Source organism: Erinaceus europaeus, chromosome 9, assembly GCF_950295315.1.
Source record: "Erinaceus europaeus chromosome 9, mEriEur2.1, whole genome shotgun sequence".
In the NCBI taxonomy this organism is placed as follows: domain Eukaryota; kingdom Metazoa; phylum Chordata; class Mammalia; order Eulipotyphla; family Erinaceidae; genus Erinaceus; species Erinaceus europaeus.
The window spans coordinates 116,444,630-116,468,407 of record NC_080170.1 but is presented as its reverse complement, the minus strand read 5'-3'; the positions used below and the strand labels follow the sequence as shown (position 1 = coordinate 116,468,407).

The window sequence follows — 23,778 nt, the reverse complement described above, 5'->3', positions numbered from 1 at the left end:
AAGCTGAAATCCCCCTTATTCCTCTATGCTAAGTTTACCTGTTCTCAATTGCTAAATAAATGCTTGCTGAAATTAAAATTCCAACATGATGTTGTATGTTGGCCATTAAGTGAAAAATGAATCCTGTTAAAATTATGTTGCCCACAAAGACATTAAAATGTAAATGAGTAATCAATTGAACCATTAAATTGGAATCCAGAGAGTAAATAGGTCAACGGAGATCAATAAAAGCAGGCATCTTTTGTCTATGAGTGGGTTTAATACTGCTTGACTCAGGGCTTTGGTAGAAAGTAATTATCAAGCCATATTAAAAAAAAAAGATAAAAATGACTAAACCTGAAGGAAAAGAAAAGGACTAAGGTGTGTTGGGTGCCCACCCTGACACCAGAATTATGGATCCATTAAAGAACACTTTGTTGGGATTTGTGTAGGAGTTTGTTAAATAGCCTGAAGCCAGCACAGATGGCTGTGAGACCAAATGGCCCATTACTCCCATTGAAGTCAATAGGAGCCCGGAGTATGTCTCTAAGGACAAAAATCAATCCAGTCAATCCTACCAGGCAGAAGCCTGTCCTCTAGAAGTGACAAATGTAGAAAAGCCCTAGAGAAACATTGGGGGGGGAGAGAAGTTTTGTCTCGCTTCATATCTTCTCTCGTCCCACCCTTCTCCTACTTCTTGCTGATCTCCGCATTCAGAGGTGACCCTAGTTCAATGATAGATCGCTGCCCACTGCTCCCCCCACCCCTCTGCTTCATTAGACCCCTGGTGGAAGGCTGGCTTCTGTTCCTTCACCTGCATCAAGAAGAACTGAGAAGCAGAGCACCAAATGTAGCATGGAGGAGAATATTCAGCAGTTCTGGATTTTCTCAGTCAGTCTCTGTGCAAAGAAGCCACAGTCATTCTTGTAGAACAGTAATGAGTCGATTTTCCTTATTCCCTGAAGGGATCATATAGTACATAGCTTGAGTTCTGTGGGCCGTGGGATCTCAGTTACAACCACTCTGTTCTGCTGAGGTAGCAAGAGAACAACCATAGACACCATGGGCATATGTGATGTGGTTCGCTCTAAAGAGCCTTTATTTACACAAACGAAGGAGGTCATTTGTAATGGGAGGCTCAGATCTCAAAAAGGACTAACTTCCAACTAAGTGGACAGGTTTCACTTATGACTCGGGTCATCCACAAATGATTGCAAGAGGACGGACTGAGAAAAATCCACATTGTAATAGTACTCTAGCATACAGTTCAGTAACAGTAAAAGGGGGCATAAAGCATTAAGAGGAGGCTTTGGAAACCAGTGTGCAGGATGGCCATGCCTGCACTGACAGAGTACCATATAACATCCCTTAGCAGGAAGGGGAAAACCATTTCCAGCTGTAATTCCCAGCAGATTTTAGCAAAACCTATAGGAAGTACAAGGACCTCCAGTGCAGGATTCAATTCCTATATTCACATCGATTTTAAAAGATTGTTATCTATAGCACCCATTTTAAATATTTATTTTATTGATTATATGTAGAAAAGTTCCACATGTGATAGAGAGAAAGAGAAGGCCAGAGCAGGGGTCTGTAGTGGCTGCTCTAGTTGAGTACACATGTTACAATGCATAAGGACCCGGGTTCAAGGTCCCAGTCGCCACCTGCAGGGAGGAAGCTTCATGAGAGGTGAAGTAGGGCTCAGGTGTCTCTTGGCTTCTTGCCCTCATGGTCTCCCCCCCATTTAATTTCTAGCTCTCTCTATGCAGTAAATAAATAAGGATAATAATTTAAAAAATAAAGTTGAGAAAATTGGGGGGAAAATATAAAAGACCAGAGCACCACTCCAGTGAATGCAGTGCTGGGGACTGAACCAGAAACTTTGACATCAAAGTCAGACTCTCTGTCAGTTAAGTCAGTGCACCAGTCAGTACTGCCTATTAATTTGAAATGAGGAAGGGTCAAAAGCATAGCCATGTTTTATATTTGCATATCTAATATTTATTTTTTTACTTTTTTAATATTACATTCACTTATTTTAGAGTGATCACACCGCTCAGCCCCTAAATTTTTTTTTTTCTTTTTTGGAGACAAAAGATGAATTTGATTAGGTATTAACTCTTCCTGAGTCAGGCATGAATGGTTTATTTTAGGACTTTTTTTTTGCATGATTAGTGTTGTCACTGTTCTTGTTTTTAATCAATGTAATAAAAGTATCTAGTCACTGTATCTATACTGCCACATAGGAAGGCAAGGGTCAAAACTGGTATTTTTTAGAGAAGTCAATGTGAGACATACGGATGACAGCGATAGAAGAGGAAGGGTTTGTCAAATTCTGGCAATAGTTAGAATTCCTGAGCTGGCACAATGCCCCCAAGGCAGTGGCGTGAAAAGAGAGAAGGATAACTAAGCTTTTCATCCTGATTCCAAGGATGAAGTTGCCACCGCTAGTTTGAAGAAGCAAAGAGGAGCTCACAAGTTCATCCATGGGCATTTTAATTTTGAATTTGGGGTGTCTTCGATGTCCAAATGGAGATGATAAGTATACAGTTGTCATGTGAGTTTCTACATAAGTGAGCACAGGAACGTGGTGTGGAATGGAGATACAATCCTGAAAACCTTTGGAAAATAATATGAACTAGATGAGGCGATGCAAGATATAAGTTCCAGCCAGATCCCTCTACCTCTGGGTTCATAACACTTAGAAAGAAGTTATTCACCCATGGTTGTGTTAATGAATTCATTCTTCAGATAGCACATCTATAGGATTTCTAAGCAAAAAGCTCTGAATTCCCACATGAAACTGATTCGAAGCTTTACAATGATAATTAATTTAAACTGAGATTAGCATACAGTGAAATGTCAGTGAGCAATCAAGGGAGAAAACACAAGAGAAACAGCCAGCACAAAACTGACAATCACAAACTTCTTGAGTGCTGACTGTGTGCCACACACTGTTTTTAAACGCTTTATCTAATTAACTCATCCATTATGCTTAATTATGCTGTGAATCAATGAAATAACGGCTCCTATTAGTGTACTTACACAGGGACTTAGATTCATTATAACTATCATATTACCTCCTATAATCCATAGACTACAAAATGAATATTTGACCCAAAACCAAACATCCTGACCAAGGTTAAAAAATTTGAATTAGGGGCTGGATGGTGGTGCACCTGGTTAAGCACACACATTACAGTGTGCAAGGACCAGGGTTCGAGCCCCCAGTCCCCACCTGCAGGGGGAAAGCTTTACAAGTGGTGAAGCAGGGCTGCAGGTGTCTATCTGTCTCTCTCCCTCTCTATAGCCTCCTTCCCTCTTGATTTCTGGCTTTCTCTGTCCAATAAATAAATATAATTTAAAAAGTTAAAAAATTTGAATTGAAGGGAAAAAAATACATTAGCTTAAAAACTAAGATAAAATGAAAGCTAATCAGTGTCAAATAAAAGGAAAAGTGAGAGGCCAGAAAGAAAACTTGGAAGGTACCTATTTTGATATGCACTGGACTCTGGGACACACCACATATGATTACTATGGCAGACTGTGGGAGGCTTTGGTGTTCTGATCTCTCTCTCTCTCTCTCTACCCCCCCGCCTCCCTTTCTCTTTTATCTCTCTCCTTCTGCTCTCTTTCTGTCTGCAAAAGTTAGTCCAGAGGGTTGAAGGCCCAGTAATAACAATAACAACAGTGAAAAAAAGAAAGAGTGAATTGTTCTATCTTTGGGAATCATAACTCACTCCACTCTGTTGTGACTACTCATGATTCATGCTCTCCCACAATTCCACCTGAAATAGCTGGGATATAGCAAGCTAGATATATAGATAGATGATAGTTAATACTAATGATAATGGTGATAGATAGAATATATAGATAGATATGTAATAGAGAAATGATAGATAGATAGATAGATAGATAGATAGATAGATAGATAGATAGATAGGAGGAAAATCATTGATTATCAATTTGCATGTCTTCTCTCTTATCAGAACCCTATCACATTTTCAGAATTCTTCCAGAAAAACATTTTTAGTTATTGCAGGGGGTATCTTATTTTTAGCTACCACTAACATTGGTCAGAATTCAGGATCAAAATATAGTAAGGGAACCAACTTCAATTCATCTCAAATATTTTGACTAGCTTTTCCATGAGGTGCTTTGTGGTCAAGGCACACAACTTTTCTCTTGGGAAGTCTAGCCTTTTTTTTGATGTACTTTGCAAATATCTTATAGATGGTGTGCTGCACTTTAAAGTACTACATCTCCCCAGGTTATTAATTCATTTGCTTTCCATTTCTATGTCTCAGCTCTGATTTTTCTTCTCCTCTGAAAGATATGTAGATCCCCATAAGAATCCTATGAGACCCGGGTATATTAATATACCAACACATTTGTGAAATGCCATTTTGCATGTTTCTAAGTTCAAATGAAGATGAAATTAACATTTAAAGATGTGTGATCTTATCTTTGGGCCCCAGTGGTTTATTACATTCATTTTTATGGCGTCAAACCCATTGATGTGGTTTAAGGAACAGAGAATTGGACTAAGACTCAAGAAAACCTAGGACTTCTCTTTTGAACTAATACTCATTAAATATAACCAAAACGGTCCAAAAACGGATGGGGCTGTAATACAAAGTAGAGACTTTCTCAAATGAAGAGGTGTTCCAGCAGCAGCTGCATACAGGGTATTCAGACATCAAGTAGGGGGTTGACCTTTAAGGTCTCTTCCAATTCCTGGCATCTGTGACTCATTTTCAGGGCCGATCCAAACAATTAACCTCTTTGGGCCTCCCTTTCCTTCTTGTAAAACAGCAATGACACCCGGCCACCTCAGAGGTACATTCTGAGGCTTATTGAGCTATTTATAAGGCAAGTGGCATACTTCATAAAAAGGAGCCATGTAAATAGCAAAGTTGATTATTATTTAAGAAGGCATGACAAATTTTAAACACCTACTGGAAATAGCAGGTTCTTTTTGTTCCCTTTCTCCGTTCTCCTTAGGTTCCACCTGTTCTCACAGTCACTTGGCAGGCACGCAAATCAGCATTTTCCTGTGTCATCTCTGAGTGCACAGAGTAGTTAGGTGACCTAAGCAACTGTTCAGAATTGCCCTGTTTGGACACTCTTGAAAGATCACACACTAGACAAGAGTCTGTATATATACAAATATGTAGATAAACTGTATTGATTTCTCTGTCACAATCACGTATTGCATTAAGCTGTCAGGATATTATTAGTCATTTTTGGACTAAAATAATTCAGTAAACTTTCATCTTTCATGACCTTGACTTTTTTTTTCTTTTATAATTTTATGGGGCAGGTAAATGGTTTACATTGATAAATGGACACAATGGATCATGTGCCCATGACAGGCATCTGCAAAACACTCTCACCCCCAGTTTAGATCTATTCAGACCCTCATGTACCAAGAATCCAAAACTTTTGCCCTCCTTCCCCAGAATGCTTTGCTTTTTTCTTTGAATTTTAATTTTTTTTTTTTAAGAGTCTAGGTCAGAGTTATACTGCAACCTGTCTTCAGCTGCTTGTTTGGCTATCTGTTTATCCTTCTTTTATTTTTTAAAATCTCTCCACTAAGAGAGCTAGTCTTAACACCACCCCTGAAATTATTATTTTCTATTGCTATTCGTGATTTAATAATGACGTACAAGATTATAAGATCACAGAGATACTACTACTAATAATAATGATTTAAAAAATCACAGAGATATAATTTCACACTATACTCACAACCAAAGTTCCATGGTCCTCACCCCTTAGATTTCTCCCAAGACAACCGCCATAGTTCTCACTGTTTTAGAAACATTTTTTTCACTTAATTGCTTATTTATTTATTTATTTTTAAGAAAGGAGACATTAACAAAACCATAGGATAGGAGGGGTACAACTCCACACAATTCCCACTGCCCAATCTCCATATCCCATCCCCTTCCCTGATAGCTTTCCCATTCTCTATCCCTCTGAGAGTATGGACCCAGGGTCATTGTGGGTTGCAGAAGGTGGAAGGTCTGGCTTCTGTAATTGCTTCCCCTTAGAAACATTTTAATCTTTTTTTTTCTTTTCTATTTCATATGGTTCAATACCCTATATTCCACTCTGAGCAAAGCTATCCAGTAATTGTCTTTTTGCATTCTTTTTTAAAATTTGTTTTATTTATTTATTCCCTTTTGTTGTCCTTGTTTTTTTTTATTGTTGTGGTTATTATTGATGTCATTGTTGTTGGATAGGACAGAGAGAAATCAAGAGAGGAGGGGAAGACAGAGAGGGGGAGAGAAAGACAGACACCTGCAGACCTGCTTCACCACCCGTGAAGTGACTCCCCTGCAGGTGGGGAGCGAGGGGCTCGAACCAGGATCCTTGTGCTTGCTGGTCCTTGCACTTTGTGCCACGTGTGCTTCACCTGCTCCCGTCTTTTTGCAAGTGGACTTAATGAAGTCCACTTAATGGACTTCATTAAGCATAGTCATTTCCAGTTCTGTCCATTTCATGCAGAAGATTGGAATACCATCTTTTTTCGGTTGCAAAGTAATACTCCACAAATAACACCGGGTGCACCATTCTCTGCAGCCAAGGTCCAGTTTTAGAAGTACCTGGTCACTCCCTCCAGGTCCATTTCAAAGTCCAGGAGGACCTTTAGGAAAGTTAGCAGCTGTGTCTAAATCAACTTCTTTTCTCTGAAGTCAATGTTTGTTTAGCTAGCTTTTTTTTTTTTTTTTAGCTATTCATTATGGCAAAGTGATTTGTGTTGGTTCAGAGCCTTTTGAATAATTGTAATTTCTACCACCTTCACTAATGAAAGCAAAGACCCTTTAGTCCTTTTCTTCCCTTTTTGTCCTTCTCCTTCTCCCTCTCCCTCTCCCTCTCCCTCTCCCCCTCCTCCTCCTCCCCCTCCTCCTCCTCCTCCTCCTCCTCCTCCTCCTCCTCCTCCTCCTCCTCCTCCTCCTCCTCCTCCTCCTCCTCCTTCTTCTTCTTCTTCTTCTTCTTCTTCTTCTTCTTCTTCTTCTTTTACTATAAGAATGCTTTAGGAAGAGGAAGAGAAATGCATACCTCACCATTTCTTTCTCATTGTTCTTCCCACAGGCAGGATCTGTTATCTTTAAATCTGCTGAGTTTCTTCTTCCAGAGGCCAGGTCACCTGTATGCAGACAAAATAAGAAAAATAGGGGCTTACTAGTCACTGTTTCCCAAAGACAAATTGAGTCCAGTTAGGAACTGGTCTTTCATACTCAGTTGCTTGCTCTCCATCCTCCTCTATTGATAGTAAAATAACTTTCCTTTGTGAGAGTACATAGCTACTTTTGTTGTTGTTATTGGGGGTTGCGGTAGAGATTTAACTACATGTTTATTATTGGCTTTATTTACTAAATAAGGGTTGCAGGCTTTTATGCTGACTCAGCCTATCTTTTGCAAGCATATGTATTCAGCTGTTTATGTATTATCTTTCAGCCAGATCACTAATTGATCAGCAGTTTAAAAAGGCAAGTGAGAGATCAGGGATTTCTCACCCAGTAGAGAAAATAACCTGCATAGAAAAGACTTTGTGTTTGAGCTGTAGCATCACATGGGAAGGAGAGGCTTGGGTTGCAGTGGGAGAGCTCCAGAGATGGTGAAGTTATACTATAGTGTCATCAATTTCTGTCTCTCCCTCCTCCCCTGCCTTTCTAAAAGTAAAGAATGAAATATTGGGCCAAGGAGATTCTTTACTCTTGAATGGAACATATGGGGTCATGGGTTCACTCCCAGACTTCTTGACAAAATAAAGCAAAAGTAAGGAGGGACCAGAGATTTGGTGAAAAGAGACCTATATTTACAATCACAGGTGTCTATTGAGTCTACCATTTACTTGTCACAGACCTTAAGTTAGTCACTCTAGGTCCAATAAGACTCAAGTCATAATTGATGGAATTCAGCCTGAATGCATGTACTGTCCATATCTGAGAATTGATAAGATAAAGTCTTGCTACAGACTCTGAGGACCTGGAAGCAAGATATGGTCATGCTGCAGATCACTCTTTAGCATGGGGTTGACCAGATGAGCATCCAGGAATCTTCTATAGAAATTAATAGGTGAGCAGTCCTTTTGGTGGACCCTCCAGTGCAGCACACATGTTACCAACCACAAGGACCAGTGTTCAAGCCCCCATCTCCACCTGCAAGGAGAAGATTCAGGAGTGGTTTTGAACTGTGCTGCAGATGTCTCTCCTCTTCTCTTCTCTCCTCATCCCCTCTTGATATCTCTCCCTCTATCAAAATAAATAGCCACTGGAAATGATGGAATCAAGCAGGCATTAAACCACAGCAATAACCCTGGTGATAAAAAAAAAAAAGAGTATATCAAGTGAGGAGATTCAGCTGACAAAATAGCTCACATAGTGCATAGCTTTTCCATGTGTGCAAGCCCAGCCCCACCTCACTGAAAGAAATTGTGGGGCTGTGGTCTCTGTTTCTCTCTGTCTCTCCTTTCTCTGCCTTGTTTGTCTCTATGAAAAAGAAAACAGGGAAGAAACAAAAGAAAAAAATGAAAATGCATTCAGCTTTAACTGTCACTAATGTGTAGAATGTAATCTTTGTAAGAGGATGGATTGTGCTTTTAAAACATCTCTCCCACTTGACTTTAAGGCCACAGTGATTTTCCTTGTGGCTGTATTTAAGTAAAAACAACCAGCCAACCAAACAGCCAACCAAACAAACAAAAAGAGATGTGTAATGACGAAACAGGAGAGCCACAGGAAGAAATGGAAAACGCAACAACCCTAGGTAAAGAAGAAAGAATGAGTCCCTTGTCTGCTTTTTCTCACCTCCGCAAACAATCAAGCTCTAGCTGTTGTTCCTTTGGCTTCAACAGCTTTTATTTGTGAGACAGGATGGGCAAGTGGAAAGATCCAGAACTGGACTCACCTATATTTTGAACATGTGGCTCCTTTTAAATACCTTCAACTGTCATTTGACCTTGAGCAAGTTACTACATTGCTCTGAGTTTCTATCTCACCACTTCTTTTTTTCTTCCTCCCCCCCCTTATTCTTCTCTGCCTTTTTAAAAAAAATATTTATTTATTTATTCCCTTTTGTTGCCCTTGTTTTTTTATTGTTGTAGTTATTGATGTCATCGTTGTTGGATAGGACAGAGAGAGGAGGGGAAGACAGAGAGGGGGAGAGAAAGATAGACACCTGCAGACCTGCTTCACCACCTGTGAAGCAATTCCCCTGCAGGTGGGGAGCCGGGGGCTCGAACTGGGATCCTTACTCCAGTCCTTGCGCTTTGCACCATGTACACTTAACCTGCTGTGCTACCGCCCGACTCCCCTATCTCACCACTTCTATCTACTTCTGCTTTCATGTTAATTTTTCATCAGTGACCCAGAACAAGTGACTTGGGAAGGAAGAGCCCAAGTGGCTCTTTGTTACTACCTGAGGCCTTCAACCTCATGGCTTGATTTGTAAAAGGCAAGAGTCCAGGAAGGCTGTCATTGCAGTCATTTCATTTTTTTTCTCTGGAAAAATAAAAATGAAGTTACTGATGAAGGCTAAATCTTGACATGGTTCAACAGCTCCACTCCTCCCCCCATTGCATTTGTCCATTTGACTCTGGAAAGTAGCTTAATTATATATTTACTGTCCGTCAGAATCATCTATCTATGGAAAGAGAGGATACATTTAACATTTTAGTAAAAAAAAAAAAAAAAAAAAAAACAGTGTTATGAGCCAGGGGGAATTTAACTAAATTAATAAAATAGGAAAATGAAAGAAACACACCCAAGTTCTGAAGGAGCTGGCTTTTACAGTTTCTCTTAGAGAGTGCCTCAATTCTCATCTGAGTACTGATAAATCCTTACTATTTCCCATTGATTACTCAAAACTGGCAAGTCCTAAAGGCACAGGGCTGTGTAATAAAAAAATAATAAAGTCAATATTCTTCAATAGGATAGGAGTCCTTGAGTGAGAGCCAATCTCATGGAGTGCAGCAAGCACCAGTTAACATTAGGGGAAGTGAGATGGAGACTTACTGTTGCTGTGTGTATTGTCCAAGTAGAACACTTTTAAATAATGGTACAGCTGAGTGTCTAGATGAATGATGGGTCAAACATTCTGTCAAGCTCATTGTTTTTTATTGTTATTATTTATTTCATTGCTGAGGTTCATTGCCTGCATCTTGATTCCACTGCTCTACTCCTGGCAGACATGTTTCCTTTTTTTTGGTAGGACTGAGAGACATTGAGAAGGGTGACACTGAGAGGGGGGACATTGAGAGGGGGGACACTGAGAGGGGGAAAGGGAGATGAGGGGGTGGGGTTGGGTGGTGGCCCACCTGGCTGAGTACACATGTTACAGTGCACAAGGTTTGAGCCCTTGGTCCCTACCTACAGTGCCTCAGGTGTCTCTCTGTCTTTCACCCTCTCTATCACCCCTTCCCTCTCATTTTCTGGCTGTCTCTATTCAACACATAAATAAAGATAGTAACAGAAAATTAAAATGGGGGTAGGGAGAAATAAACATTTGTGGACCTGCTTCACTGTTTATGAAGCTTCTTGTAGGTGGAGAGTGGGGACTCAAACCCTGTTCTTTCAATGTGTGCTCTCAACTCAGTGCGTTATTTCCTGGTTCCTAAGTTTTACATATATTCCTAAACTTACCAGTGGTAAATTTTTAGAGAAATTCTTTTTTTTTTTATTGTCACTAGGATTATCAATGGAATGTGGTACCTGTGCAACAAATCAATCGCTCTTTGTGGCCATTTTTTCTTTCTTTTTCTTTTTCTCTCTTTTATATGCTAGAACAGAGAAACATTGAAAGGGGAGGAAGATAAAAAGAGGGAGTGAGAATGAGATATACAGATATGCGTGTAATATTGCTTCACTGTCCACGAAGTTCCCCTTCCCTTTTAGGTAGAGACTGGGGCCTTGAACCTGGGTTCCTGAGAGTGTTAATCTGCATTCAAGCAGGTGTATCACCACCTGCCCTAGAGAAACTCTTTTTTGCTTTTATTAACATAATTTCTGAAAACTCTGTTATTGTTCATAGAAGAAAATTTTCTGAGTTATCATTTAATGACATTAAAAAATAGAATATAGTGGATCATTCATAGATAATTTCTTTGGCAGGATCTGAAGGGTTATATAGAGCAATCCAGCTAATTCTCGGCTAGACAATATCCTCCACAGAAACATTTGATTTCTATATAGAGGTTTAGTCAGGAAAATAGTATAGTGGTTATGCAAATATTTTTCATGCCTGAGACTCCAAGATCTCAGGTTCAAAGTTTCGTATCAGAAGCCAGAGCTGAGCAATGCTTTATTTAAAATATATGATTTCTTTCTTTCTTCCCCTCCATATTAATTAAACAGTGATTTATATATTTATATGGCTACAAATTAATAGGAGTGTACATAAACACCATCCCCACCACCAAAAGACTGTGTCCCATCCCATCCTCCACCCTCATCCCCCCCCCCCACCTCTCCCCCAGTGAAGCCGAACTTCTGCCCTCGCCCTCAACCCAAAGATTTTTACTTTGGTACCCTACTCCAAATTCAGTCAAAACCTGCTTTGAATTCTTTTCTTTTCTTTTCTTTTCTTTTCTTTTCTTTTCTTTTCTTTTCTTTTCTTTTCTTTTCTTTTCTTTCTTTCTCTCTTCCTTCCTTTCTTTCTTTTTTGCCTCCAGAGTTATCACTGGAGCTCAGTGTCAGCACTATGAATCCACTGCTCTGGGTGGCTGTTTTTTTTTTTTTTCCTGTTTTATTGGATAGGACAGAGAGAAATTGAAGGGGGGGCAGAGATAGAAAGGGAGAAAGAAAGATAGACAACTGCCGACTTGCTTCACTGTTTGTGAAGCATCTCCTCTGCAGATGGGGAGCCAGGGCTGGAACCCATGCCCTACACGGGTCCTTGCTCTATGTGTGCTTACCGGTGTCCCCTGCCCAGTCTCCCTTCCCCCAATATATATATATATATATATATATAGTGGTTTGCAGATCCTAGGAAATTTGGTATCCTGTTTATTTTTCTTTTTTAACTCATCAAGTGTTAATTATTTCTTTGAACCGCAAGCAACTTTTCGCTTACAGAAGCTTTACAGTTAAGATTTGTTAGAAGAAAGATGAATACCAGAGAGGACAGTTGCATTCTAAATAAATTCAAAAGTCACTTGAGAAAATCGTGCTTCCAAGCCATACGTGCACTCACAAGGGAAAGACTGCTTCCTCCACCTCAGAAAAAAAAAAAAAAGCAATAGGAAATGAGAAAGTCAATAATGTAACCTTTCAGTAGGTGGCCCCTTGATACATTTTGGGAATGATAAGAGTTTGACTGTAAATGGCAACAAACAAATATTCCTTTGACAAAACAGTCTGTTGCATGATGGGATGTCATTTTCCAGGTCTAATTCGTCTGCAAGAGCTCATCAAAGCTCCCTCCAGATATAACATTAAAATCAAAATTCGCCAGTTGCCCTCTGGGAATAAAGATGCCAAGCCTCTACTCAAGGAGATGAAGAAGGGCAAAGAGTTCTATGTGATATTTGATTGCTCCTATGAAACAGCTGCTGAAATCCTTAAGCAGGTAAGAGGGGAGTGGGGGAGGAGAGAGTAGAAGAGTGGGAGTAGGTGTGGGTGTGGGTATGGGTGTGTTCATTTCTCTTTCTCAGAAATACAATCTGCTGTCACTTGGTGCAGAATGATAAAACTGCAGCAGTTCAGCAGAAGTTGAAGATTGTGTTTTCCAGAACATTCTCTGAAGCTACCTGTTGGTCCATAGGTGTAGCTCCACAGCCTAGGTGCTTATCTGGAGGGATGTAGATAGTGGCAGCAAAAAGGGAAAGGGAAAAGGTCTCATCCATTCAAGGTGATGAAGTTGAACAGGCTGAACCTAATTTCGTCTACACAGTGCTTGACTTGTCCTCTAAACACATCTTGTTTAAATTTAGCAAAGAGGGGACAAGGGACAGTCACAGGAGAGCTTTCTCTTCTTATCTGTAATAGACACTGAATCTGTAATAGACATCCATTCATAACCAATGCGTCTCTTGGAAGAAAACACTTGATAAACTATGAAATAACATATAAATGAATGATGATGGCAATATTATCAACAGCAATGGAAAAAATAATTTCTGAGCACTTCAGATAACAGCACTGGCTTCATGCCCAAGAAAAAAAATTAGATTTGAAAAATGGCAAAGCACATACTAGATTAGTGGTTCTTCAACAACTAGTGACTCTTGTCCTATGTTCCCTGCCAAGGGAATTTTGGCATTTCTGATTGTCACATTAAGTGCAGTAACATGCTATGGAGAGTTCATTATACAGGTGCTAAAGTGACTTTTGAGAGAGAAAGAGGAGGGGAGAAGGGGGAGGGAGAGGAAGAGGGAGAAGGAAAGGGAGAGGGAAGGAGAGGGAGCCTGAAATTCTCACTCAGTCTCTATTATCCCATCAGGAACTTTCTCTGTTATGGAATGTTGCTTCTCTGGTTAAGGTTTAGGGTCAAGAATATTTGTGACTTACTTCTAGACTACAGTTGCATGAACAAATTTTAGATATGATAATTATCTCCAGAGAAAGAGAACAAGCATGCTGCAGAAGTGTCAGTTACTTTGGGACTTTAAAGGTAAAGAAATAACAACTGGTAGCCCTTTATTTTAAGGTTTCATTTGACAATTTTAATACAGCTCATTAAAGTGTGTAATGGAGTGTGGACCTGAGCTGTGAGAAACACCCGGCTTTTTTGTGTAGCCCTCAAAATGCAAAGAAGAATGCTTTCCTGAAAGCCTGCTCTAACAGAGGCTAGAGACCGCTGTTGTATTTAAGAGGATGATTTGCTGATGAGGCATCTTTTGGTTAGATAACCACTTAGCTCACATAATTGGCAACATGACTCTCAAAGGATAAGCCAAAACAAACAATATGGTGGACATAGTATGGCCTGCTAGAGCTCCTTTGCTTTAGTCCCTCTTTCTTGATAGCATGGAGATGACCTCTTTCAAAGGACACTTTTTTTTTTTGGTCTCTGGGGTTATCACTGGGGTTCCGTGCCTGCACTAGGAGTCCACTGCTCCTGGAGGCTACTTTTTTTTCCTTTTTGTTGCCTTGTTGATTATTTAACATTGTTGTTATTATTGTTGTTGTTGCATTGCTGTCACTGTTGTTGGATAGGACAGAGAGAAGTCTAGAGATGACAGAAAGACAGAGAGGCAGAGATAAAGAATGACACCTGCAGATCTGCTTCACTGCTTGTGAAGCGATCCCCCCCCCCGTAGGTGGGGAGATGGGGGCTCAAACCGGGATCCTTAGCGGGTCCATGAGTATTTATGTCATGTGCACTTAACCTGCTGTGGTACCCCCCAGCCCCTGGCACTTTTTTTTTCATCCTAAATCATTTGATGAGGAGAAAACAGTTTGCAAGACTACTAAGATACATGAGTACAGTTTTCCTTTTTAAAAAAAAATTCTTGGAGTTTTAATGGTTTATAGTACAGTTGTTGACAAATGGGTATGATTTCTCATCTCCCAGTGATAGAGGCCTGCAAAAATACTCAGTGAGCACAGTTTCATATTCCCCTATGGCAGGTGTATGCACACTACTCAGTCTCTCTTCACCATCATGCTCTGGGTACCTAATATCCTCTCCCCTCCCCATCTCTCTATGTAGTCCAGAGTATTTTTCTTTGTTTCAATATACCTTAAACACCCCAAGTCCTGCTCTATATTCCCCTTTTCATGCCTTGCTTCTTAAGTATGACTTGTAAGTGAGATCATATTCATCCTTCTCCTTCTGGCTTATCTCACTTAACATGATTCCTTCAAGTTCTCTCCATTATATCCAGTTTCTAGGTTTAGGCTATTTTAAACTCTGTTGCTATGGACATTGGTGTATATAGTTCTCTTTGGCCAGGCATTTTTTTATTCCTTGGGTAGTTCTCCTAGGAGAGGAAATGCCAAGTCACATGGGATATCCATTTTTAGTGTTCTGAGAAAGCTCCAAATTGTTTTCCACAGGGACTGAAACAATTTACAATTTCACCAACAGTGTATACATGCTTCTCTTTTCAAAGGATACATTTGGAAAGAAAGAAAGAAAGAAAGAAAGAAGGAAAGAAATAAAGGAAGGAAGGAAGGAAGGAAGGAAGGAAGGAAGGAAGAGAGAGAGGAAGGAAGGAAGGAAGGAAGGAAGGAAGGAAGGAAGGAAGGAAGAGAGAGAGAGAGAGAGAGGAAGGAAGGAAGGAAGGAAGGAAGGAAGGAAGGAAGGAAGGAAGGAAGGGAGGAAGGAAGAAAGGAAGGAAGGGAGAGAGAGAGAGGGAGAGGGAGAGAGAGAGAGAGAGAGAGAGAGAGAGAGGGAGAGACGGCGCTTCTGGGAAGAGTCATCTCAAGAAATACTGGATGGGGCCAGGCGGTGGTGCACCTGGTTGAGTGCACACATTGCAATGCTCAAGGACCCAGCTTCAAGCCCCTAGTCCCCACCTGCAAGGGGGGAGGTTTCATGAGTAGTGAATCAGGGCTGCAGGTGTCTCACTGTCTTTTCCCTCCTCTGTCTTCCCCAGTCCCCTCTTAATCTCTATCCAATAATAAATAAAAGTTAAAAATAAGAAATGGACCATGAGGAATGAAATTCATTCATCTTTTGCACTCTCTGTTGATACAAATGCTTTTTTTTCTTTCTGTTTTTCTCTGTCTTCTTTTTGGAAATCATGTGAAAGACATGACTGGCTAAAACTTGGGAGAAGAGACTGAAGAGACAACCCAATACTTTTTGTTCTGTATTCATGACCTGTAACTATTAGAGAGGACAAGGAACCCTTCTAAGAGTTTCCAGCATGTGACTGATAAAACAGCTCACCTGACTAATGCATTTGGTTTTCTATGTGTGCAGCCTAGGTTTGCATTTGATTCCCATTGCAATGACAATAGTTTCAGATTTGTAGTGTCTTTCCTTCTCTCTCTTTTTATCTCCCTCTATCTGAAAAGTCATCTCTGGCAGTGACAGCAACAAACTATATCAAGCATGGTAGCCAAGAGATTGCTCACCTGGGAGGGCATGCTCCTTTCTGTGCGTAAGGCCCAGGGTTTAATACTGGGCATCACACAAAAGCGGCATATGGGGAACACTCCATAAAGGTAAAACTGTGTCATGGTGGTAGTCATTCACAATAAATAAATAAATAAATAAATAAATAAATAAATAAATAAATAAATAAATAAATAAATAAGCAAAATGAAACTGTGGCATATTTCAGCATGGAAGTGCTACCATCTACTTGGGACAGTCCAATCAGTCCTTTTAGAAATCATAGCAGAGGACCTGAGTTGATTTCAGGAGGCTTCATTTAGAGATTTCAGAAAGCTGTTACGACTTGTAAAAGGATCCTGAAGAAGTCAAGACTTCATGTTCTCAGCAGAATGAGGACTAAGAATTCGGTGATCCCGCAGAACTTGTTGAGCTAAGCAAAAACTTGGAGAAGCAGATGGATCTTCACTGTACTGTATTGTGTTCTCAGAGAACTCTAAGGGACTTTGAAGATTCTGTAAGAGGATCTGATTGCTGCCACCACATAACCAATCTCAACTGATCTGAGGAAAGGAAAGAAAGCAGACTTTCTGCCCTTTGCGAAGGGCCGTGCCAGGGGCCATGATGATTCCTGCCTGTTGTCTACTGTCTAGTGAAATCTCAATTCCTGAAATAACTCTGTTAGATTCAAGTCAGAATTGAGGACACTGAAGCTCCAATAGGTTATGTCCCCTTAGGAGGTCACTGTGAATAGCCGGACTATCACATGGTCTCTAAACCACCTGCCCTTAAAACCTGTGTACCTACTTTACTAGAAAAGACTTCCACTGACCACTGACATACCAAAGCAGGCTTCCAGAAATATCTTGGAAACACACAACTGCTTTAGTTGAAATAAGTATTGCTAGCTTTTACTTAATTTAGTGACTAAAATAACTCCCAAGAAAGTGGTTTCTACCCAGGTCAATATGGCTTTCTTCTTTTATACTTTATTATATTTCTGCACTTTCATCTTATTTTAACACTTTTTAAAGATTCTTTAGAAAAAAAAATCAAATGCACTTTGAAGAAATAGTTGACATTTATCTGGAAGTAAAAAAAAAAAAAGAGTACTGAAGAAAATCCTATAGTTATTCTTGGGCATGCTAATCACTCCAGCAAAGTGATTATTTCTATTCATATTGAACAAGTGCTATATGATGAAGAGCTGAAAAATCATTTCTCTAGAATTTCGTTAGAAATTCAAATGTCAAGTCTTGATCAGGCTGCAGAGGAGAGAGTTTTCCCATGAGTGAACCAGGTCCTTGGTGGCTTTATGCCATCTGAGAGGAATCCTGACAACCCACAGAAAGCACAAGGAACTCATAAAATAGGGTGTATCCTCTTCTCTCCCTGAGTGGCCACCACCATGCAGCAGGCATCTTACTACCATGTGAGGGTGCCCTTGCAAACTGCCTTCAATTTGAAAGCTTGAACTTCCTGACTCCCTCTTCCTCCCACTACCTTCTAAGTTCTACTATCCTCAAGCAGATTCTTTACTGTTGCCATACTTATGAGTGTGAGTAGCTGGTGTGTCCAGTTTAGGAAAAGTCTACATCTGCTGCTCTTACTGGGTGATGAGTAAACATCATCTTCATTTTTACTCTTCTAAATGAAACATTCATTTGTATGAAAGCTGATCTGGCATATGGTAGTGTCAGGGGTTGAATCTGTGCTCAACAATATTTAAGTCTTGCTCTTTACCCATTGAGATATCTCCCCAGCCCTACAAATATTTCTTTAAATCACAGTAACCTTTGATTAACTAACTGGAAGTATCCTTCTTTTATAAATGAAGCTTAAAGCTCTGAGAAACTCTTTTCATCTACCATGAACTGAGCATGCTCTTAACACAAAAACTGTGGCTGGCTTGGCCTTACACTGACTGTTTTTCTCCCTAGTCTTTTTACCAGTCACTGACCTCTCACACTGGATTTCAGAAGCATTCTGCCTAGTCATACATACAACATTCCATCCTGCCCTACTTTCAGGTCTTTGTACTTATAGCTGCCAATGCCTGGAATGTGCTTCTTTAAAATGAGCAAGTCTAAGTCATCACAATTCTCTCAAGAGATACAGAAGAACAACTGTTGTCATTCTGTGTGACTTGCAAATCTACTTCATTGTTCTGTAATTCCCTAAAGATCTACATTTAATTGGAGACATCAGTTGATTTGTTGTCCATATTCCCTATTGGATGCTCTAAGAGGACAGAGACCTTCTTTGTCTCTTTCTCCCAAATCCTCAGCATCCACTGCATCATTATTTCATAAAGAGTAAATGAGTGCTGTGTACACCTCTGGGGATGAATATGTGAAATGAGTGAAGGATTTAAGAACAGTGTTCAGAGCTTTTAGGATGTTAAGTTCCCGTATCAGCTTCCTTCCATCCCATTATGTGTGTTGCACTCTCAAGTATTCCGAGCACATTTAAATTGTTCCCCTCTGCCTCAGTTTCCCTAAAGGAAACCTTTGGAAAGTTTGTCCAACCACTGCAATCCAGTTTATGCTGTACTTTAATGCACCTAAGGCAATGGATTAGACCTCCTGAGTATAAATTTACCTCTTTGGAGAGCTCACTGTACAACAGCTTCAAGTCTTGCAATAGGATTGAGAAATTGGATCATTATTTTAAGCACAGGAGACAGAAAACTAGTGGTTCTCCTACAGCACAAAAGAGGAAGGGAAGCCGTGTTCCCTAGGGTAGGGAAGCAACATGAAGGCTGGGTTGGTTCCCAGAGCTGATGAGCAGCCAATGGAGAACAGCAGGAACATACACATTCTCAGGGTAAAAAAATAAAATAATAAAATAAAATCACTGCCTGGTTTGCATGAACGAATACATCAGAAGAGGGATCCCTCCACACCAACACTTATAGCAATATGTGGGCAGCTCTAAGTGAAGCATTAGTCTTCATTAAACATTTTATTACTAAACTATTGTATAGGATTAGATTGCCGTTTCTACTGTCAACATTTGTGTATTCATGTTTTTCTTTCAAGAATAACACAAAAACAAGGCCTGGAGGTTTGAATTTTTTTTTTTTTTAATATCTGGCTTCCCTCTGCCAGGGAGCACAGTGCTGATTAATCAAATAATATTGTTCATCGATTCTTTTCTCATAAAAGTTGTGCTTAACAACTGTGACCAGGGCAGGCAGAAGCGGTGGTAAGGTTTCATTTCACATTTTCAGAAGCAGCAGCATCATCAGGCTTCAGCTCCTAGACAGAAAATACAAGGGCAAGAACTACAGCTGCAATCAGCAGTGAGGATGATCACATCCATCATACCCAACTACATGCAAAATTATAGAAAAAGCCAAGTGCCTAAACCACTACCTTATACGCAGCATTTACTATATCCAGGTACTATACTGAGAAGAGGAAAGACATCGATTACTTAATGTTTTTTTATGAGAAAATTCTGAATATAAGAAACTAACAACACAGAGAGGTTTTGTTACTTGTCCAAGCTCACAGAACCAACAAATTGCAGAGCTAGAATCTGACACTTAACTCAGATCTATGAGGAAAAGAAGGTATATTAGTCTGCTATCAAGCACCTAACCTGAAATCCGAAATTTGACTCAGGATTTGAAAGGAAAAGAAAATGTAGTATTCTACTATGATGTACACTAAGATGTTAACTGATGCCTTTATTAAGGGAACATAGACACCATTTTAGTTAAGCTTTGGATTTTTTTTTTTTTTTTTTTTTATTTATTTAAATTTTTAATTTAAGAAAGGATTAGTGAACAAAGGCATAAGGTAGGAGGGGTACAACTCCACACAATTCCCACCACCCAATCCCCATAACCCACCCTCTCCCATGATAGCCTTCCCATTCTCTAGCCCTCTGGGAGCATGGACCCAGGGTCGTTGAGGGTTGCAGAAGGTAGAAGGTCTGGCTTCTGTAATTGCTTCCCTGCTGAACATGGGTGTTGACTGGTCGGTCCATACTCCCAGTCTGCCTCTCTCTTTCCCTAGTCAGGTGTGTCTCTGGGGAAGCTGAGCTCCAGGACACATTGGTGGGGTCCTCAATCCAGGGAAGCCTAGCCAGCATCCTGGTGGCATCTGGAACCTGGTGATTGAAAAGAGAGTTAACATACAAAGCCAATCAATTTGTTGAGCAAACATGGATCCCAAGATTGGAATAGTGGAGAGGAAGTGTTGGGGAGGTACTCACTGCAAACTCTAGTGTACTTCTGCTTTCAGGTATATATTTTGCAGTAGTTTATGGATACGTGTGCACATACGCTCTCTCTCACAGAAACTGGTATATGTCTAGGTTATGGGACTTTGTTAGAAAGTGAACTACCTGAGATGAAATTAGAGTGTACTATAAAAGGAAAGGTCTCACCCGAGTAATGAAGCTGAAGGGTTGTCACTCCACACGTGAAGTCTCTGGATACACTCTGAGGTGAAGCATGTTGAGATGGCAATCGTTGCTTTGGTTAGGTTGTGATCGGCGGATGCAATATTATTTGGTATGGAATGGGAGAAGCATACGGGAAAGTGAGCCCTATCCAAGGGTGCCAGGACTGGGGGAAGTAGGGGCTCTATAGTGAAGATGTGAGGTTCCTGCTGTCTTAGGGTTCAAAAAGACAATCAATAGTTAATATTACCCACACATTATTTGTTAATTGGGTTAACTTTGAAAAGTCCCTTTGTTATGGTTTGCTATCTGGAACCTGAAAACACCTAGAATTGCCAAAACCATCTTGAGGAAAAGAAACAGAAATGGAGGCATCACACTCCCAGACCTTAAACTATATTATAAAGCCATCATCATCAAAACAGCATGGTACTGGAACAAAAATAGGCACACAGACCAGTGGAACAGAATTGAAAGCCCAGAAGTAAATCCCAACACCTATGGGCATCTAATCTTTGATAAGGGGGCCCAAAGCATTAAATGGAAGAAGGAGGCTCTCTTCAATAAATGGTGCTGGGAAAACTGGGTTGAAACATGCAGAAGAATGAAATTGAACTACTTTATCTCACCAGAAACAAAAATCAACTCCAAATGGATCAAAGACCTAGATGTCAGACCAGAAACAATCAAATACTTAGAGGAAAACATTGGTAAAACACTTTCCCATCTACACCTCAAGGATATCTTCGATGAATCAAACCCAATTGCAAGGAAGACCAAAGCAGAAACAAACCAATGGGACTACATCAAATTGAAAAGCTTCTGCACATCCAAAGAAACTATTAAACAAACAGAGAGACCCCTCACAGAATGGGAGAAGATCTTTACATGCCAGACATCAGACAAGAAACTAATCACCAAAATATATAAAGAGCTCAGCAAACTTAGCCACAAAAAAGCAAATGACCCCATCCAAAAATGGGCAGAGGAAATGAACAAAACACTCACCACAGAGGAGATCCAAAAGGCTAACAAACATATGAAAAACTGCTCTAGGTCACTGATTGTCAGAGAAATGCAAATTAAGACAACACTAAGATACCACCTCACTCCTGTAAGAATGGCATACATCAAAAAGGACAGCAGCAACAAATGCTGGAGAGGATGTGGGGACAGAGGAACCCTTTTACATTGCTGGTGGGAATGTAAATTGGTACAGCCTCTGTGGAGAGCAGTCTGGAAAACCCTCAGAAGGCTAGACATGGACCTTCCATATGACCCAATAATTCCTCTCCTGGGGTTATACCCCAAGGACTCCATAACACCCAACCAAAAAGAGGTGTGTACTCCTATGTTCATAGCAGCACAATTCATAATAGCTAAAACCTGGAAGCAACCCAGGTGCCCAACAACAGATGAATGGCTGAGAAAGCTGTGGTATATATACACAATGGAATACTATGCAGCTATCAAGAACAATGAACTCACCTTCTCTGACCCATCTTGGACAGAGCTAGAAGGAATTATGTTAAGTGGACTAAGTCAGAAAGTGAAAGATGAGTATGGGATGATCCCACTCATCAACAGAAGCTGACTTAGAAGATTTGAAAGGGAAACTAAAAGCAGGACCTGATCAAATTGTAAGTAGGGCACCAAAGTAAAAACCCAGTGGTGAGGAGTAGACATGTAGCTTCCTGGGCCAGTGGGGGGTGGGAATGGGCGGGAGGGATGGGTCACGGTCCTTTGGTGATGGGAATGGTGTTTATGTACACTCCTAGCAAAATGTAGTCATATAAATCAGTAGTTAATTAATATGAGAGGGGGAAATCAATTGTATGTCTCAAAGGTTCTCAAAAGACAAACTGAATCTTTTTAATAGATAGGCTACGTATTTGATATGCGGACTCTCTCAAAAGCCTAGACCAAGTAGATTAGAAGCTTCCAATAGCACAGCTTTGGATTTTTTAATCACAGGTGTTTCATTGTATTCTCAAATATTTTGTCATTTCTAGTTCATGTATATCCTCAAGAAATGTTGATTGTATTGAACTTCACACAGCTCACTAGCTAATGGTTAAGGAGGCCTACCATAGAGAAAATTATTCCTTCATTTAACAAAGATTTTGTTGAGCACTGATTAAAGGAGATAGAGATAACAGTGCAAACAATAGAAACAAACAAAAACAAATCTCAGTCCCCTTAAGGCATAAAAGAACCTTAAAAATGAATGTCAGAATGTTTATGAACTTGCTAGAGGACATGAAGCTAAATTTCTCAAGCAGGAAAGATAATGACTAGAGTCTTAGATGTGAAGTTAAGAGATCCAATTGCAAATTCTACTTTTTCCCTACTGAACTAGACTAATTTTCATTTATTGGGTACTCACTATTTGCCAGAATATATTATGCACTTGGCTAGAGTGATATATTATATAATCTCAAAATATCCTGTGTTACAGATGACAAAAAAACAAAACTTTAGATCATCTACTTATTGGAAAGGTCAAGATTTCAAATCAGGGTCTACAGTAACTAGTATAACATTTTTTTTTCACATATTGAAAAATTCACTTTTTTTTTATTTAAGAAAAGAAACATTAACAAAATCATAGGATGGGGAGTACAACTCCACACAATTCCCACCACCCAATCTCTATATCCCATCCCCTCCCCACTAGCTTTCCCATTCTCTGTTCCTCTGGGAGCATGGACCCAGAATCATTGTGGGTTGCAGAAGGTGGAAGGTCTGGCTTCTGTAATTTCTTCCCCGCTGAACATGGGTGTTGACTAGTCAATCCATACTCCCAGTCTGCCTAGTAGGGTGGGTCTCTGGGGAAGCAGAGCTCTAGCAGACACATTGATGGGGTCTTCAGTCCAGGGGAGACTGGTTGGCATCATGATGGCAATCTGGAACCTGGTGGCTGAAAAGAGAATTAACATACCAAGCCAAACAGCTTGTTGAACAATCATGGACCCAAAGGTTGGAATAGTGGAGATGAAGTGTTTGGGGGTATACACTGCAGACTCTAGTGTACTTATGCTTTCAGGTATATATTTTGCCCCAGTTTATAGATACGTGTGAACATATGCTCTATCTCACAGAACCTGGTCTATATCTAGGTTTTGGGACTTTGTTAGGAAGTGAACCACCTGGGATGGAATTAGAGTATACTATGAAAGGAAAGGTCTCACTTGAGTAATGAAGCTGAAGGGTTTTCATTCCACACTTGAAGTCTCTGGACCCAGTCTGAGGTGAAGCATGTTGAGGTGGCACTCGTTGCATTGATTAGGTTTGATTGGCGGATGCAATATTATTTGATATGGATTGGGAGAAGCATGCAGCAAAGTGGGCCCCACCCTAAGGTTCCAGGACTGG

The 23,778-nt window shown here is 40.2% G+C and overlaps 1 protein-coding gene across 5 annotated transcripts in view; it reads left to right on the top strand.

Moving 5' to 3' along the window:
- GRIK1 (glutamate ionotropic receptor kainate type subunit 1) overlaps positions 1-23,778 on the top strand; it is a 519,153-nt gene that overhangs the window by 323,189 nt on the left and 172,186 nt on the right. For all 5 annotated transcript variants that reach the window (XM_016190588.2, XM_060198591.1, XM_060198592.1 and 2 more), the window contains exon 4: positions 12,371-12,552. In XM_016190588.2, coding sequence (XP_016046074.2) covers positions 12,371-12,552 — 182 coding nt within the window. The remainder of the gene's footprint in view (positions 1-12,370; positions 12,553-23,778) is intronic.